Genomic DNA, 16,735 nt, shown 5'->3' on the forward strand with positions numbered 1-16,735 from the left:
CTCCCCCCCCCTCCCCCAGGGAGGCTGTGCGCTACATTGGTGAGAATCTCACGGTGCCTGTGGACGATCTGAGCCGGGAAATCCTCTTGAACGTCGCTCAGACGTCCATGTCGTCCAAACTCATCGGACCGTATCCTCACCACCACCATGCTCACCATGCTCACCATCACCACCACCACGCTCACCACCACCACACTCGCCACCACGCTCACCACCACGCTCAACACCACCACCATGCTCACCACCACGCTCACCACCACGCTCACCACCACTACGCTCACCACCACCACACACACCACGCTCACCACCACACTCACCACCACACTCACCACCACCACGCTCACCACCACCACGCTCCCCACCACCACACTCACCACCACCATACTCACCACCACCATCACCACCACCACGCTCACCACCACCACCACGCTCACCACCACCATACTCGCCACCACCACACTCACCACCACCACACTCACCACCATCATCACCATCACCACCACCACGCTCACCACCACCACCACGCTCACCACCACCACCACGCTCACCACAGACACAGAGAGACTCCACACAGACACACAGAGACCCACACTCACAGACACTCCACACAGACACAGAGAGACACTCCGCACAGACACAGAGACACTCCACACAGACAACAACAACAGCAGCCATCCCCCCACAGACCCCCCCCAGACCCCCTGTGACCCCCCCCAGACCACCCTCCACCCCCCCACGGCGATCCCTCCTTGACCCCTTGACGCCGCCAGCGACTCCGACGTGTTTGGCGCGATGGTGGTGGACGCCGCGATGGCCGTGCGTCAGCCGGACAGTGCCAGGGGCGGTGCACGCTGCCCCCATCTCCTCCATCAGCGTCCTCAAGGCGCACGGGCGGAGCCAGAGAGAGAGTCGTCTCGTGGTGGGATACGCTCTCAACTGCACCGTCGCCTCGCAGGGTGAGGGGTCGAGCGCGATGTCCACGCACAGTCCACCTGCTCGCTCAGCCACTTGCTCAGCCGCTCGCTCAGCCGCTCGCTCACTCACTCAGTCACTCGCGCACCCGTCTCGTGGTGGGATACGCTCTCAACTGCACCGTCGCCTCGCAGGGTGAGGGGGTCGAGCGCGCTGTCCACCACGCACAGTCCACCCGCTCGCTCGCTCAGCCACTCGCTCCAGCCGCTCGCTCACTCACTCAGTCACTCGCGCACCCGTCTCGTGGTGGGATACGCTCTCAAGTGCACCGTCGCCTCGCAGGGTGAGGGGTCGAGCGCGCTGTCCACCACGCACAGTCCACCCGCTCGCTCGCTCAGCCCACTTGCTCAGCCGCTCGCCCTCGCTCGCTCGCTCGCTCGCTCGCTCACTCACTCAGTCACTCGCCCACCCGCCTCGTGGTGGGATACGCTCTCAACTGCACCGTTGCCTCGCAGGGTGAGGGGTCGAGCGCGCTGTCCACCACGCACAGTCCACCCGCTCGCTCGCTCAGCCACTTGCTCAGCCGCTCGCTCAGCCGCTCGCTCGCTCACTCACTCAGTCACTCGCCCACCCGCCTCGTGGTGGGATACACTCTCAACTGCACCGTCGCCTCGCAGGGTGAGGGGTCGAGCGCGCTGTCCACCATGCAGTCCACCCACTCGCTCGCTCGCTCAGTCGCTCGCTCGCTCAGCCGCTCGCTCGCTCAGCCGCTCGCTCGCTCAACGCGCTCGCTCGCTCAGCCGCTCTCTCACTCGCTCGCACAACTCGCTCACCTCACTCACTCGCCCACCCGCTCAGCCACTCACTCAGTCACTCGCCCGCTCAGCCACTCGCTCGCTCGCTCGCCCACTCAGTCACTCGCTCACTCACTCACTCAGTCACTCGCCCACCCGCCTCGTGGTGGGATACGCTCTCAACTGCACCGTCGCCTCGCAGGGTGAGGGGTCGAGCGCGCTGTCCACCACGCACAGTCCACCCGCTCGCTCAGCCACTCGCTCAGCCGCTCGCTCAGCCGCTCGCTCGCTCACTCACTCAGTCACTCACTCGCCCGCTCAGCCACTCGCTCGCTCGCTCGCCCACTCACTCAGTCACTCGCTCACTCACTCGCTCACTCAGTCACTCGCCCACCCGTCTCGTGGTGGGATACGCTCTCAACTGCACCGTCGCCTCGCAGGGTGAGGGGTCGAGCGCGCTGTCCACCTCGCAGTCCACCCACTCGCTCGCTCAGCCGCTCGCTTGCTCGCTCAGCCGCTCGCTTGCCCAGCCGCTTGCCCAGCCGCTCGCTCAGCCGCTCGCTCGCTCAGCCGCTCGCTCACTCAGCCACTCACTCACTCGCCCACTCACTCAGTCGCTCAGCCAATCACTCACTCGCCCACTCAGCCACTCGCTCACTCGCCCACTCACCCACTCACTCACTCGCCCACCCGCTCAGCCACTCACTCACTCGCCCACTCACTCAGTCACTCGCCCACCCGCCTCGTGGTGGGATACGCTCTCAACTGCACCGTCGCCTCGCAGGATGAGGGGTCGAGCGCGCTGTCCACCACTCAGTCCACCCGCTCGCTCGCCCACTCGCTCAGCCGCTCGCTCGCTCAGCCGCTCACTCGCTCAGCCACTCACTCACCCACTCACTCAGTCGCTCAGCCGCTCGCTCGCTCGCTCACTCGCCCGCCCACTCGCTCAGCCGCTCGCTCAGCCGCTCGCTCACTCGCTCAGCCACTCACTCACTCAGTCGCTCAGCCGCTCGCTCGCTCACTCGCCCGCCCACTCGCCCGCCCACTCGCTCAGCCGCTCGCTCAGCCGCTCGCTCACTCGCTCAGCCACTCACTCACTCAGTCGCTCAGCCGCTCGCTCGCTCACTCACCCCCCCACCCACTCACTCACTCACCCACTCACCCACCCACTCACCCCCCCACCCACTCACTCACCCCCCCACCCCCCCACTCACCCCCCCACCTCCCCTCTCACCCCCCCACCTCCCCTCTCACCCCCCCACCTCCCATCTCACCCCCCTGTAGCGATGCCCAAGCGAGTGGTGTCTGCCCGCTTGGCCCTGTTGGACTTCAGCTTGCAGCGCGTCAAGATGAAGCTCGGGGTGCAGGTGGTGGTCACCGACCCCGAGCAGCTGGGACACATCCGTCACAGGTGGTGGACTATTGGGGGGTGGACTACTGCAGAGTGGACTCTATGATTGTTGAGTGAGTGGTTGACTGTGTGGTTGACTGGTGGTGGTGGTCACCGACCCCGAGCAGCTGGGACACATCCGTCACAGGTGGTGGACTATTGGGGGGTGGACTACTGCAGAGTGGACTCTATGATTGTTGAGTGTGTGGTCGAGCGTGTGGTCGAGCGTGTGAGTGAGTGTGTGGTCGAGTGTGTGTGTGTGTGAGTGAGTGTGTGGTTGAGTGAGTGTGAGTGAGTGTGTGAGTGAGTGTGTGAGTGTGTGAGTGAGTGAGTGTGTGAGTGAGTGAGTGTGTGGTTGACTGTGTGGTTGACTGTGGTGGTGGTGACCGACCCCGAGCAGCTGGGACACATCCGTCACAGGTGGTGGACTATTGGGGGGTGGACTATATAATAGAGATGGTTGAGTGTGTGGTTGAGCGTGTGGTTGAGCGTGTGGTCGAGTGTGTGGTCGAGTGTGTGAGTGAGTGTGTGGTCGAGCGTGTGAGTGAGTGTGTGGTCGAGCGTGTGAGTGTGTGAGTGAGTGAGTGTGTGAGTGAGTGAGTGTGTGGTCGAGCGTCTGGTCGAGCGTGTGGTCGAGCGTCTGGTCGCGTGAGTGGTCGAGTTTGTGGTGGACTGTGTGTGGTTGAGCGTGTGCTTGACTGTGGTGGTGGTGGTGGTGACCGACCACGATCACGGGGGCTGGACTATTGTGGGGTGGACTACGTAACGACGGTGGTGGACTACCGTGGGGTGGACTGCAGGGAGAGCGAGCTCGCTGCGGAGCGCGTGAAGAAGCTGCTGGCTGCAGGAGCCACCGTGGTGCTGACCACGGGAGGGATGGACGATGAGAGCATCCGCGTGCTGTCGGAGGCCGGGGTCATGGGGGTGAGGAGGGTCCTGCTGCGTGACCTCAAGCGCATCGCTAAGGCCAGCGGAGGTGGGTGGGTGGGTGGGTGGGTGGGTGAGTGGGTGGGTGGGTGAGTGGGTGGGTGGGTGGGTGGGTGAGTGGGTGGGTGGGTGGGTTAGTGAGTGGGTGGGTTAGTGAGTGGGTGGGTTAGTGAGTGGGTGACTGAGTGAGTGTGACTGAGTGTGTGAGTGACTGAGTGTGTGAGTGAGTGTGTGACTGAGTGAGTGGGTGAGTGGCAGAGGTCGCAACCGGGTACCTGACACCCGTACCCTACCCGATACCTGGCCGGGTACGGCTAGCCAGGTATCGGGTACGGGTAATGAGTGATTGAGTGAACGTGTGACTGACTGAGTGAGTGACTGAGTGGGTGAGTGAGTGACTGAGTGCGTGACTGAGTGAGTGACTGAGTGTGTGAGTGACTGAGTGAGTGACTGAGTGACTGAGTGACTGAGAGGGAGGGATGGACGATGAGAGCATCCGCGTGCTGTCGGAGGCCGGGGTCATGGGGGTGAGGAGGGTCCTGCTGCGTGACCTCAAGCGCATCGCTAAGGCCAGCGGAGGTGGGTGGGTGGGTGAAAGGGTGAGTGTGTGGGTGGGTGGGTGAGTGGGTGGGTGGGTGGGGTGAGTGGGTGGGTGGGTGAGTGGGTGGGTGGGTGGGTGAGTGACTGAGTGTGTGAGTGACTGAGTGGGTGACTGAAAGGGAGGGTGAGTGAGTGTGTGAGTGGGTGGGTGGGTGAATGAGTGACTGAAAGGGAGGGTGAATGAGTGTGTGAGTGGTGAGTGACTGAGTGTGTGAGTGACTGAGTGTATGAGTGATTGAGTGAACGTGTGACTGAGTGAGTGAGTGAGTGACTGAGTGACTGTGTGAGTGACTGTGTGAGTGACTGAGTGAGTGACTGAGTGACTGAGAGGGAGGGATGGATGATGAGAGCATCCGCGTGCTGTCGGAGGCCGGGGTCATGGGGGTGAGGAGGGTCCTGCTGCGTGACCTCAAGCGCATCGCTAAGGCCAGCGGAGGTGGGTGGGTGGGTGAGTGAGTGAGTGAGTGACTGAGTGGGTGAGTGAGTGGGTGGGTGAGTGGGTGACTGAAAGGGAGGGTGAGTGAGTGGGTGGGTGAATGAGTGTGTGAGTGACTGAGTGCGTGAGTGACTGAGTGAGTGAGTGTGTGAGTGACTGAGTGTGTGACTGAGTGACTGTGTGAGTGAGTGTGTGAGTGACTGAGTGACTGAGTGAGTGATTGACTGAGAGGGAGGGTGGATGTGAGGGATGGATGATGAGAGCATCCGCGTGCTGTCGGAGGCCGGGGTCATAGGGGTGAGGAGGGTCCTGCTGCGTGACCTCAAGCGCATCGCTAAGGCCAGCGGAGGTGGGTGGGTGAGTGGGTGGGTGGGTGGGTGAGTGGGTGGGTGGGTGGGTGAGTGGGTGGGTGGGTGGGTGGGTGGGTGGGTGAGTGGGTGGGTGGGTGGGTGAGTGGGTGACTGAGTGAGTGTGACTGAGTGTGTGAGTGTGACTGAGTGACTGAGTGTGACTGAGTGACTGAGTGTGTGAGTGAGTGACTGAGTGTGTGAGTGAGTGACTGAGTGAGTGAGTGACTGAGTGAGTGGGTGAGTGAGTGGGTGAGTGAGTGGGTGGGTGGGTGGGTGAGTGGGTGGGTGGGTGGGTGAGTGAGTGGGTGACTGAGTGTGTGAGTGACTGAGTGAGTGTGTGACTGAGTGAGTGTGTGACTGAGTGAGTGGGTGAGTGGCAGAGGTCGCAACCGGGTACCTGACACCCGTACCCTACCCGATACCTGGCCGGGTACGGCTAGCCAGGTATCGGGTACGGGGACCTGTTTGCTACCCTGGTGCGGCCGGGTACGGGTAAGGAATCAAAACCCGTCTGTGACCTCTGGTGGGTGGGTGAGTGGGTGACTGGGTGGGTGTGTGAGTGGGTGAGTGGGTGGGTGTGTGAGTGGGTGAGTGGGTGAGTGGGTGAGTGGGTGGGTGTGTGAGTGGGTGAGTGGGTGGGTGTGTGAGTGGGTGAGTGAGAGGGTGTGTGAGTGGGTGAGTGGGTGGGTGTGTGAGTGGGTGAGTGGGTGGGTGTGTGAGTGGGTGAGTGGGTGGGTGTGTGAGTGGGTGAGTGGGTGGGTGTGTGAGTGGGTGGGTGTGTGAGTGGGTGAGTGAGAGGGTGGGTGGGTGAGTGAGTGAGTGGGTGAGTAGGTGGGTGGGTGGGTGAGTGGGTGGGTGAGTGGGTGAGTGGATGAGTTGGTGAGTGAGTGAGTAGCTGAGTGAGTGAGTGGATGAGTGAGTGAGTGAGTAGCTGAGTGAGTGAGTGAGTAGCTGAGTGAGTGAGTGAGTAGCTGAGTGAGTGAGTAGCTGAGTGAGTAGCTGAGTGAGTGAGTGAGTAGCTGAGTGAGTGAGTAGCTGAGTGAGTAGCTGAGTGGGTGAGTGAGTAGCTGAGTGGGTGAGTGAGTAGCTGAGTGAGTGAGTGAGTAGCTCAGTGAGTGAGTGAGTAGCTGAGTGGGTGAGTAGCTGAGCGAGTGTTTGTGTCACCCCCTAACGTAGGCTCTGTGTGCTGCACACTCGCCAACCTCGAGGGTGATGAGAGCTTTGACGAGTGAGTAGCTGAGTGAGTAGCTGAGTGAGTAGCTGAGTGAGTAGCTGAGTGAGTAGCTGAGTGAGTAGCTGAGTGAGTGAGTGAGTAGCTGAGTGAGTGAGTAGCTGAGTGAGTGAGTAGCTGAGTGAGTGAGTGAGTAGCTGAGTGAGTAGCTGAGTGAGTAGCTGAGTGAGTAGCTGAGCGAGTGAGTGAGTAGCTGAGTGAGTAGCTGAGTGAGTGAGTGAGTAGCTGAGTGAGTGAGTGAGTAGCTGAGTGAGTGAGTAGCTGAGTGAGTGAGTGAGTAGCTGAGTGAGTGAGTGAGTAGCTGAGTGAGTGAGTAGCTGAGTGAGTAGCTGAGTGAGTGAGTGAGTAGCTGAGTGAGTGAGTAGCTGAGTGAGTAGCTGAGTGAGTGAGTGAGTAGCTGAGTGAGTGAGTGAGTAGCTGAGTGAGTGAGTAGCTGAGTGAGTGAGTGAGTAGCTGAGTGAGTGAGTGAGTAGCTGAGTGAGTGAGTAGCTGAGTGAGTAGCTGAGTGAGTGAGTGAGTAGCTGAGTGAGTGAGTAGCTGAGTGAGTAGCTGAGTGAGTGAGTAGCTGAGTGAGTGAGTAGCTGAGTGAGTGAGTGAGTAGCTGAGTGAGTAGCTGAGTGAGTGAGTGAGTAGCTGAGTGAGTAGCTGAGTGAGTGAGTAGCTGAGTGAGTGAGTGAGTAGCTGAGTGAGTGAGTGAGTAGCTGAGTGAGTGAGTGAGTAGCTGAGTGAGTGAGTGAGTAGCTGAGTGAGTAGCTGAGTGAGTGAGTGAGTAGCTGAGTGAGTAGCTGAGTGAGTAGCTGAGTGAGTAGCTGAGTGAGTAGCTGAGTGAGTGAGTAGCTGAGTGAGTAGCTGAGTGAGTGAGTGAGTAGCTGAGTGAGTAGCTGAGTGAGTAGCTGAGTGAGTAGCTGAGTGAGTAGCTGAGTGAGTGAGTAGCTGAGTGAGTAGCTGAGCGAGTGTTTGTGTCACCCCCTAACGTAGGCTGTGTGTGCTCTACACTTGCCAACCTCGAGGGTGATGAGAGCTTTGACGCAGCTCTGCTCGGCCACGCGGAGGAGGTGGTGCAGGAACGCGTGTGTGACGATGAGCTGCTGCTCGTCAAGAAGTGGGTCACCCGCTCGCTCACCCGCTCGCTCACCCAGTCGCTCACCCGCTCGCTCGCCCGCTCACTCACTCACCCGCTCGCTCGCTCACACACCCGCTCGCTCGCCCGCTCACTCGCTCAACCACTCACGCGGAGGAGGTGGTGCAGGAACGCGTGTGTGACGATGAGCTGCTGCTCGTCAAGAAGTGGGTCACCCGCTCGCTCACCCAGTCGCTCACCCGCTCGCTCGCCCGCTCACTCACTCACCCGCTCGCTCGCTCACCCGCTCGCTCGCTCACTCACCCACTCGCTCACTCACTCATCCACTCACCCACTCACTCACTCACCTATCTACCAACTCACCCACCCACTCACCCACTCACCCACTCACCAACTCACCCACTCACCCACTCACCCACCCACCCACCCACCTACTCACCCACTCACTCACCCACCCACTCACCCACCCACCCTCTCACTCACCCACTCACCCACTCACTCTCTCACACTATCATTCACTCTCTCACCCATGCACTCACCCACTCACTCACCTACTCACCCACCCACTCACCCACCCACTCACCCACTCACTCACCCACCTACTCACCCACCCACTCACCCACTCACCCACTCACCCACCCACTCACCCACCCACCCACTCACCCACCCACCCTCTCACTCACCCACTCACCCACCCACCCACTCACTCACTCACCCACCCACCCACCTACTCACCCACTCACTCACCCACCCACCCTCTCACTCACCCACTCACCCACCCACCCACTCACCCACTCACCCACCCACCCACCTACTCACCCACTCACTCACCCACTCACTCACCCACCCACCCTCTCACTCACCCACTCACCCACTCACTCTCTCACACTATCATTCACTCTCTCACCCATGCACTCACCCACTCACTCACCTACCCACTCACCCACCCACTCACTCACCCACCTACTCACCCACCCACTCACCCACCTACTCACCCACCCACTCACCCACCCACTCACCCACCCACTCACCCACCCACCCTCTCACTCACCCACTCACCCACCCACCCACTCACCCACCCACTCACTCACCCACCCACCCACCTACTCACCCACTCACTCACTCACCCACCCACCCACCCTCTCATTCACTCTCTCACCCATGCACTCACCCACTCACCCACCCACCCACCTACTCACCCACTCACTCACCCACTCACTCACCCACCCACCCTTTCACTCACCCACTCACCCACCCACCCACCTACTCACCCCTACTCTCACCCCGCCCTCCCCCCAGTACCCGTGCCCGCCCCTGCGCGTCCCTCATCCTGCGTGGACCCAACGATTCAGCGTGTGATGAGGTGGAGCGTGCCGTTCACGACGCGCTCTGCGTGGTGCGGAGAGTGGTGGAGTCACGCGCCGTCGTGCCCGGGGGCGGGGCGGTGGAGGCAGCGTTGTCCATCTACCTGGAGAACCTGGCTACCTCTGTGGTGAGTGGGTGGGTGGGTGAGGTGGTGAGTGGGTGGGGGGGTGAGTGGGTGAGGTGGTGAGGTGGTGAGTGGGTGGGTGGGTGAGGTGGTGAGTGGGTGAGTGGGTGGGGGGGTGGGTGGGTGAGTGGGTGGGGGGGTGGGTGGGTGAGTGGGTGGGGGGGTGAGTGGATGGGTGGGTGAGGTGGTGAGTGGGTGACTTGGTGGGGGGGTGGGTGGGTGGGGGGGTGGGTGGGTGAGTGGGTGGGGGGGTGGGTGGGTGAGTGGGTGAGTGGGTGAGTGGGTGGGGGGGTGAGTGAGTGAGTGGGTGGGTGGGTGAGGTGGTGAGTGGGTGGGGGGGTGAGTGGGTGAGGTGGTGAGGTGGTGAGTGGGTGAGTGGGTGGGGGGGTGGGTGGGTGAGGTGGTGAGTGGGTGGGGGGGTGGGTGGGTGAGTGGGTGGGGGGGTGAGTGGGTGGGTGGGTGAGGTGGTGAGTGGGTGGGGGGGTGGGTGGGTGGGGGGGTGGGTGGGTGAGTGGGTGGGGGGGGTGGGTGGGTGAGTGGGTGAGTGGGTGGGTGGGTGAGTGGGTGGGTGAAGGGGTGAGTGGGTGAAGGGGTGAGTGGGTGGGGGGGTGGGTGGGTGAGTGGGTGAGTGGGTGGGTGGGTGAGTGGGTGGGTGAAGGGGTGAGTGGGTGGGTGGGTGAGTGGGTGAGTAGTGGGTGGGTGAGGGGGTGGGTGGGTGAGTGAGTGAGTGGGTGGGTGAGTGAGTGGGTGGGTGAGTTAGTGGGTGGGTGAGTGAGTGAGAGAGAGGGGGTGGGTGAGTGAGTGGGTGGGTGAGTGAGAGAGAGAGAGAGAGAGGGGGTGGAGCGGTGGAGGCAGCGTTGTCCATCTACCTGGAGAACCTGGCTACCTCTGTGGTGAGTGGGGGGTGAGGGTGGGTGAGTGAGGGGGTGAGTGGGTGGATGAGTGAGGAGAGAGTGGGTGAGAAAGATGTGGGTGAGAGAGAGAGTGGGTGAGAGTGAGTGGGTGAGTGAGAGAGTGGGTGAGTCGTGTGATGGTAGTGGTTGTGATGATGATGGTGGTAGTGGTGGTTGTGATGATGGTCGTGGTTGTGATGATGGTGGTGGTTGTGATGATGATGGTGGTGGTGGTTGTGATGATGGTAGTGGTTGTGATGATGATGATGGTGGTTGTGATGATGGTTGTGGTTGTGATGATGATGGTGGTGGTTGTGATGATGGTTGTGGTTGTGATGATGGTAGTGGTTGTGATGATGATGATGGTGGTTGTGATGATAGTGGTTGTGATGATGATGATGATGATGGTTGTGATGATGATGATGGTGGTTGTGGTGGTAGTGTGGATGATGATGGTGGTTGTGGTGATGATGGTGGTGGTTGTGATGATGATGATGGTGGTTGTGGTGATGATGGTGGTGGTTGTGATGATGGTTGTGGTTGTGGTGATGATGGTTGTGGTTGTGGTGATGATGGTTGTGGTTGTGATGATGGTAGTGGTTGTGATGATGATGATGGTGGTTGTGATGATGATGGTGGTGGTTGTGATGATGGTAGTGGTTGTGATGATGATGATGGTGGTTGTGATGATGATGGTGGTGGTTGTGATGATGGTAGTGGTTGTGATGATGATGATGGTGGTTGTGGTGATGATGGTGGTGGTTGTGATGATGGTAGTGGTGGTTGTGATGGTTGTGATGGTAGTGGTTGTGATGATGATGGTGGTTGTGATGATGATGATGGTGGTTGTGATGATGGTGGTGGTGGTTGTGATGGTTGTGATGGTAGTGGTTGTGATGATGATGGTGGTGGTTGTGGTGGTGATGATGGTAGTGGTTGTGATGATGGATGGTGGTGGTTGTGGTGGTGATGATGGTGGTGGTGGTGGTTGTGATGGTGGTGGTGGTTGTGATGATGGTGGTGGTTGTTGTGATGATGGTGGTGGTGGTGGTTGTGATGATGATGGTGGTGGTTGTGGTGATGATGGTGGTGGTTGTGGTGATGATGATGGTGGTTGTGATGATGATGGTGGTTGTGATGATGATGGTGGTGGTTGTGATGATGATGGTAGTGGTTGTGATGATGGTGGTGGTTGTGATGATGATGATGGTGGTGGTTGTGATGATGATGGTGGTGGTTGTGATGATGATGGTGGTGGTTGTGATGGTAGTGGTTGTGATGATGATGGTGGTGGTGGTTGTGATGATGATGATGGTGGTGGTGGTTGTGATGATGATGATTGTGATGGTAGTTGTTGTGATGATGGTAGTGGTTGTGATGATGATGGTGGTGGTGGTTGTGATGATGATGGTGGTGGTTGTGATGGTAGTGGTTGTGATGATAGTGTTGGTGGTTGTGGTGATAGTGGTTGTGGTGATGGTGGTTGTGGTGGTGATAGTGGTTGTGATGATGATGATGATGGTTGTGATGGTAGTTGTTGTGATGATGGTAGTGGTTGTGATGATGATGGTGGTGGTGGTAGTGATGATGATGATTGTGATGGTAGTTGTTGTGATGATGGTAGTGGTTGTGATGATGATGATGGTGGTGGTTGTGATGATGGTGGTGGTTGTGGTGATGATGATGGTGGTTGTGATGATGATGGTGGTGGTTGTGATGATGATGGTAGTGGTTGTGATGGTGATGATGGTAGTGGTTGTGATGGTGATGATGGTGGTGGTTGTGATGATGATGGTGGTGGTTGTGATGGTGGTGGTGGTGGTTGTGATGATGATGGTGGTGGTTGTGATGGTAGTGGTTGTGATGATGATGGTGGTGGTTGTGATGATGATGGTGGTGGTTGTGATGATGATGGTGGTGGTTGTGATGGTAGTGGTTGTGATGATGATGGTGGTGGTGGTTGTGATGATGATGATTGTGATGGTAGTTGTTGTGATGATGGTAGTGGTTGTGATGATGATGGTGGTGGTTGTGATGGTGATGATGGTGGTGGTTGTGATGATGATGGTGGTGGTTGTGATGGTGGTGGTTGTGATGATGATGGTGGTGGTTGTGATGATGATGGTGGTGGTTGTGATGATGATGGTGGTGGTTGTGATGGTAGTGGTTGTGATGATGATGGTGGTGGTTGTGATGATGATGGTGGTGGTTGTGATGATGATGGTGGTGGTTGTGATGGTAGTGGTTGTGATGATGATGGTGGTGGTGGTTGTGATGATGATTGTGATGGTAGTTGTTGTGATGATGGTAGTGGTTGTGATGATGATGGTGGTGGTGGTTGTGATGATGATGGTGGTGGTTGTGATGATAGTGTTGGTGGTTGTGGTGATAGTGGTTGTGGTGATGGTGGTTGTGGTGGTGATAGTGGTTGTGATGATGATGATGGTGGTGGTGGTAGTGATGATGATGATTGTGATGGTAGTTGTTGTGATGATGGTAGTGGTTGTGATGATGATGATGGTGGTGGTTGTGATGGTAGTGGTTGTGATGATGGTGGTGGTTGTGATGATGATGATGGTGGTGGTTGTGATGGTAGTGGTTGTGATGATGATGGTGGTGGTTGTGATGATGATGGTGGTGGTTGTGATGATGGTAGTGGTTGTGATGATAGTGTTGGTGGTTGTGGTGATAGTGGTTGTGGTGGTGATAGTGGTTGTGATGATGATGATGATGATGGTTGTGATGGTAGTTGTTGTGATGATGGTAGTGGTTATGATGATGATGGTGGTGGTGGTAGTGATGATGATGATTGTGATGGTAGTTGTTGTGATGATGGTAGTGGTTGTGATGATGGTGGTGGTGGTTGTGATGATGGTGGTTGTGGTGGTGGTGATGATGATGATAGTGGTTGTGGTGATGATGGTGGTGGTGGTTGTGATGATGATGGTGGTGGTGGTTGTGATGATGATGGTGGTGGTTGTGATGGTAGTGGTTGTGATGATGATGGTGGTGGTTGTGGTGGTGATGATGGTGGTGGTGGTTGTGATGATGGTGGTGGTGGTTGTGATGATGGTGGTGGTTGTGATGATGGTGGTGGTTGTGATGATGGTTGTGGTGATGATAGTGGTTGTTGTTGTTGTTGCGTAGGGCTCCAGGGAGCAGTTGGCCATCGCCGAGTTTGCCCGCTCACTGCTCGTGATCCCGCGGACGCTCGCCATGAACGCCGCGCAAGACGCCACGGACCTCGTGGCCAAACTCAGAGCCTACCACAACCAGGCCCAGAGCAGTGCAGACAGGGCCCACCTCAAGTGGTGAGCGGTGCACACTCGTCCACTCGCTCACCCGCTCGCTCACCCGCTCGCACACCAGCTCGCTCACCCGCTCACTCACCTACCACAACCAGGCCCAGAGCAGTGCAGACAGGGCCCACCTCAAGTGGTGAGCGGTGCACACTCGTCCACTCGCTCACCCGCTCGCTCACACCGCTCGCACACCAGCTCGCTCACCCGCTCGCTCACCCGCTCGCACACCAGCTCACTCACCTACCACAACCAGGCCCAGAGCAGTGCAGACAGGGCCCACCTCAAGTGGTGAGCGGTGCACACTCGTCCGCTCGCTCACCCGCTCGCTCACCCGCTCGCACACCAGCTCGCACACCAGCTCGCTCACCCGCTCGCTCACCTACCACAACCAGGCCCAGAGCAGTGCAGACAGGGCCCACCTCAAGTGGTGAGCGGTGCACACTCACCCGCTCGCTCACCCACTCGCTCACCCGCTCGCTCACCCACTCGCACACCAGCTCGCTCACCCGCTCACTCACCTACCACAACCAGGCCCAGAGCAGCGCAGACAGAGCTCACCTCAAGTGGTGAGCGGTGCACACTCGTCCACTCGCTCACCCGCTCGCTCACCCGCTCGCTCGTTCGCTCACCCGCTCGCTCACCCACTCGCTCACCAGCTCGCTCACCCGCTCACTCACCTACCACAACCAGGCCCAGAGCAGTGCAGACAGAGCTCACCTCAAGTGGTGAGCAGTGCACACTCACCCGCTCGCTCACCCGCTGGCTCACCCACTCGCTCGCTCACTCGCCCGCCCGCCTCGCTCACCCGCCCGCTCACCTACTCTCGCTCACCTACTCTCGCTCACCCGCTCGCTCATCTACCCACCCACCCACTCACTTCACTCACCCACCCACTCACCCACCCACCCTCTCACTCACCCACTCACCCACCCACCCCCCCACTCACCCACCCACTCACTCACCCACCCACTCACCTACCCACTCACTCACCCACTCACTCACCCACTCACCCACCCACCCCCCCGCTCACCCACTCACCCACCCACCCCCCCGCTCACCCACTCACTCACCCACCCACTCACTCACCCACCCACCCACTCACCTACCCACCCACTCACCCACCCACTCACCCACCCACTCACCCACCCACTCACCAACCCACTCACCCACCCACCCACTCACCCACCCACCCACTCACCCACCCACTTACCCACCCACTCACCCACCCACCCACTCACCCACCCACTCACCCACTCACCCACCCACCCACTCACCCACTCACCCACTCACCCACTCACCCACCCACCCACCCACTCACCCCCCCACTCACCCACCCACTCACCCCCCCACTCACCCCCCCACTCACTCACCCACTCACTAACTAACCCACTCACTAACTAACCCACTCACTCACTCACCCACCCACTCACCTACCCACCCACTCACCCACCCACCCACCCACTCACCCACCCACTCACCCACTCACCCACCCACTCACCCACCCACCCACTCTCACTCACCCACTCACCCACCCACTCACCCACCCACTCACCCACCCACTCACTCACCCACCCACCCACTCACTCACCCACCCACTCACCCACCCACTCACCCACCCACTCACCCCCCCACTCACCCACCCACCCCCCCACCCACCCACTCACCCACTCACCCACCCACCCACCCACTCACCCACCCACCCACCCACTCACCCACCCACCCACCCACTCACTCACCCACTCACTCACCCACTAACTAACCCACTCACTCACCCCCCCCACCCACTCACCTACCCACCCACTCATCCACCCACCCACTCACCTACCCACCCACCCACTCACCTACCCACCCACCCACCCACCTACCCACCCACTCACCCACCCACTCACCCACCCACTCACTCACCCACCCACTCACCCACCCACCCACTCACCCCCCCACTCACCCACTCACTCACCCACTCACCCACCCACACACCGACTCACCCACTCACTCACCCACCCACTCACCCCACCCACCCACTCACCCCCCCACTCACCCACTCACTCACCCACTCACTAACTAACCCACTCACTCACTCACCCCCCCACCACCCACCCCCACAGGGTTGGCCTGGACCTGGCTAGTGGCCGTCCCCGCGACAACCACCCACTCACCCACTCACTCACTCACCCACCCACCCCTAACCCCACCACCTACCCACCACCCCCCCACCACCCCCACAGGGTTGGCCTGGACCTGGCTAGTGGCCGTCCCCGTGACAACCACTCACCCACCCACCCACTCACCCACCCACCCACCCACTCACCCACCCACCCACCCACTCACCCACCCACCCACCCACTCACTCACTCACCCACCCACTCACTCACTCACCCACCACTCACTCACTCACCCACCCACCACTCACTTGTCTCTAACCCACCACCCCCACCACCCCCCACCACCCCCACCACCCCCCACCCCCCCACCACCCCCCACCACCCCCCACCCCCCCACCCCACACCCCCCCACCCCCCACCACCTCCCCACCCCCACCACCCCCCCACCACCCCCACCACCCCCACCACCCCCACCCCCACCCCCCCCCAGGGTTGGCCTGGACCTGGCTAGTGGCCGTCCCCGTGACAACCGCGCTGCCGGCGTGCTGGAGCCGGCTCTGGTGAAGACGCGCAGCATCCGCTTCGCAACGGAGGCGGCCATCACCATCCTGCGCATCGACGACCTCCTGCAGCTCCACCCCGAGGAGAAGGGGGGTGGACGCAGCTACCACGACGCCGTCGCCTGCGGGGACATGGACGACTAGGTGCGGGGGGTGGACGTGGGCATGGACGACTAGGTGGAGGTGGGCGACTAGCGGAGAGGTGGGGGGAGGGACTAGCTGCACCCCGAGGAGAAGGGGGGTGGACGCAGCTACCACGACGCCCGTCGCCTGCGGGGACATGGACGACTAGGTGCGGGGGGTGGACGTGGAGGTGGGCGACTCGCGGAGAGGTGGGGGGCGACTAGCGGAGAGGTGGGGGGGGGGGGACTAGCGTAGAGACGGGGGACTAGACGGGACGACTAGGTGGGGGGTGGAGGTGGGGGACATGGACGACTAGGGGGGAGGTGGAGATGGGGGACTAGTGGAGAGACGGGGGGACGACTAGGTGGGAGGTGGAGATGGGCGACTAGTGGAGAGGTGGGGGGGAGGGACTAGCTCCACCCCGAGGAGAAGGGGGGGTGGACGCAGCTACCCACGACGCCGTCGCCTGCGGGGACATGGACGACTAGGTGCGGGGGTGGACGTGGAGATGGGCGACTCGCGGAGAGGTGGGACGACTAGGTGGG

At 60.2% G+C, this 16,735-nt stretch overlaps 1 protein-coding gene across 1 annotated transcript; it reads left to right on the forward strand.

The window, feature by feature from the left end:
* The first annotated feature begins 10 nt into the window (after positions 1-10).
* Positions 11-16,461, forward strand: TCP1 (t-complex 1). The gene is given in 11 exon segments (XM_078885903.1): positions 11-130; positions 771-834; positions 836-956; positions 2,991-3,117; positions 3,897-4,072; positions 7,619-7,742; positions 9,021-9,213; positions 13,251-13,414; positions 15,998-16,211; positions 16,245-16,399; positions 16,448-16,461. Coding segments are annotated over 9 exon segments (1,206 nt in total). The 5' UTR covers positions 11-107; the 3' UTR covers positions 16,245-16,399; positions 16,448-16,461.
* The last annotated feature ends 274 nt before the right edge of the window (positions 16,462-16,735 follow it).

The sequence above is a fragment of the Lampetra fluviatilis genome, unplaced genomic scaffold (assembly GCF_964198595.1).
Source record: "Lampetra fluviatilis unplaced genomic scaffold, kcLamFluv1.1 SCAFFOLD_1428, whole genome shotgun sequence".
Classification (NCBI taxonomy): domain Eukaryota; kingdom Metazoa; phylum Chordata; class Hyperoartia; order Petromyzontiformes; family Petromyzontidae; genus Lampetra; species Lampetra fluviatilis.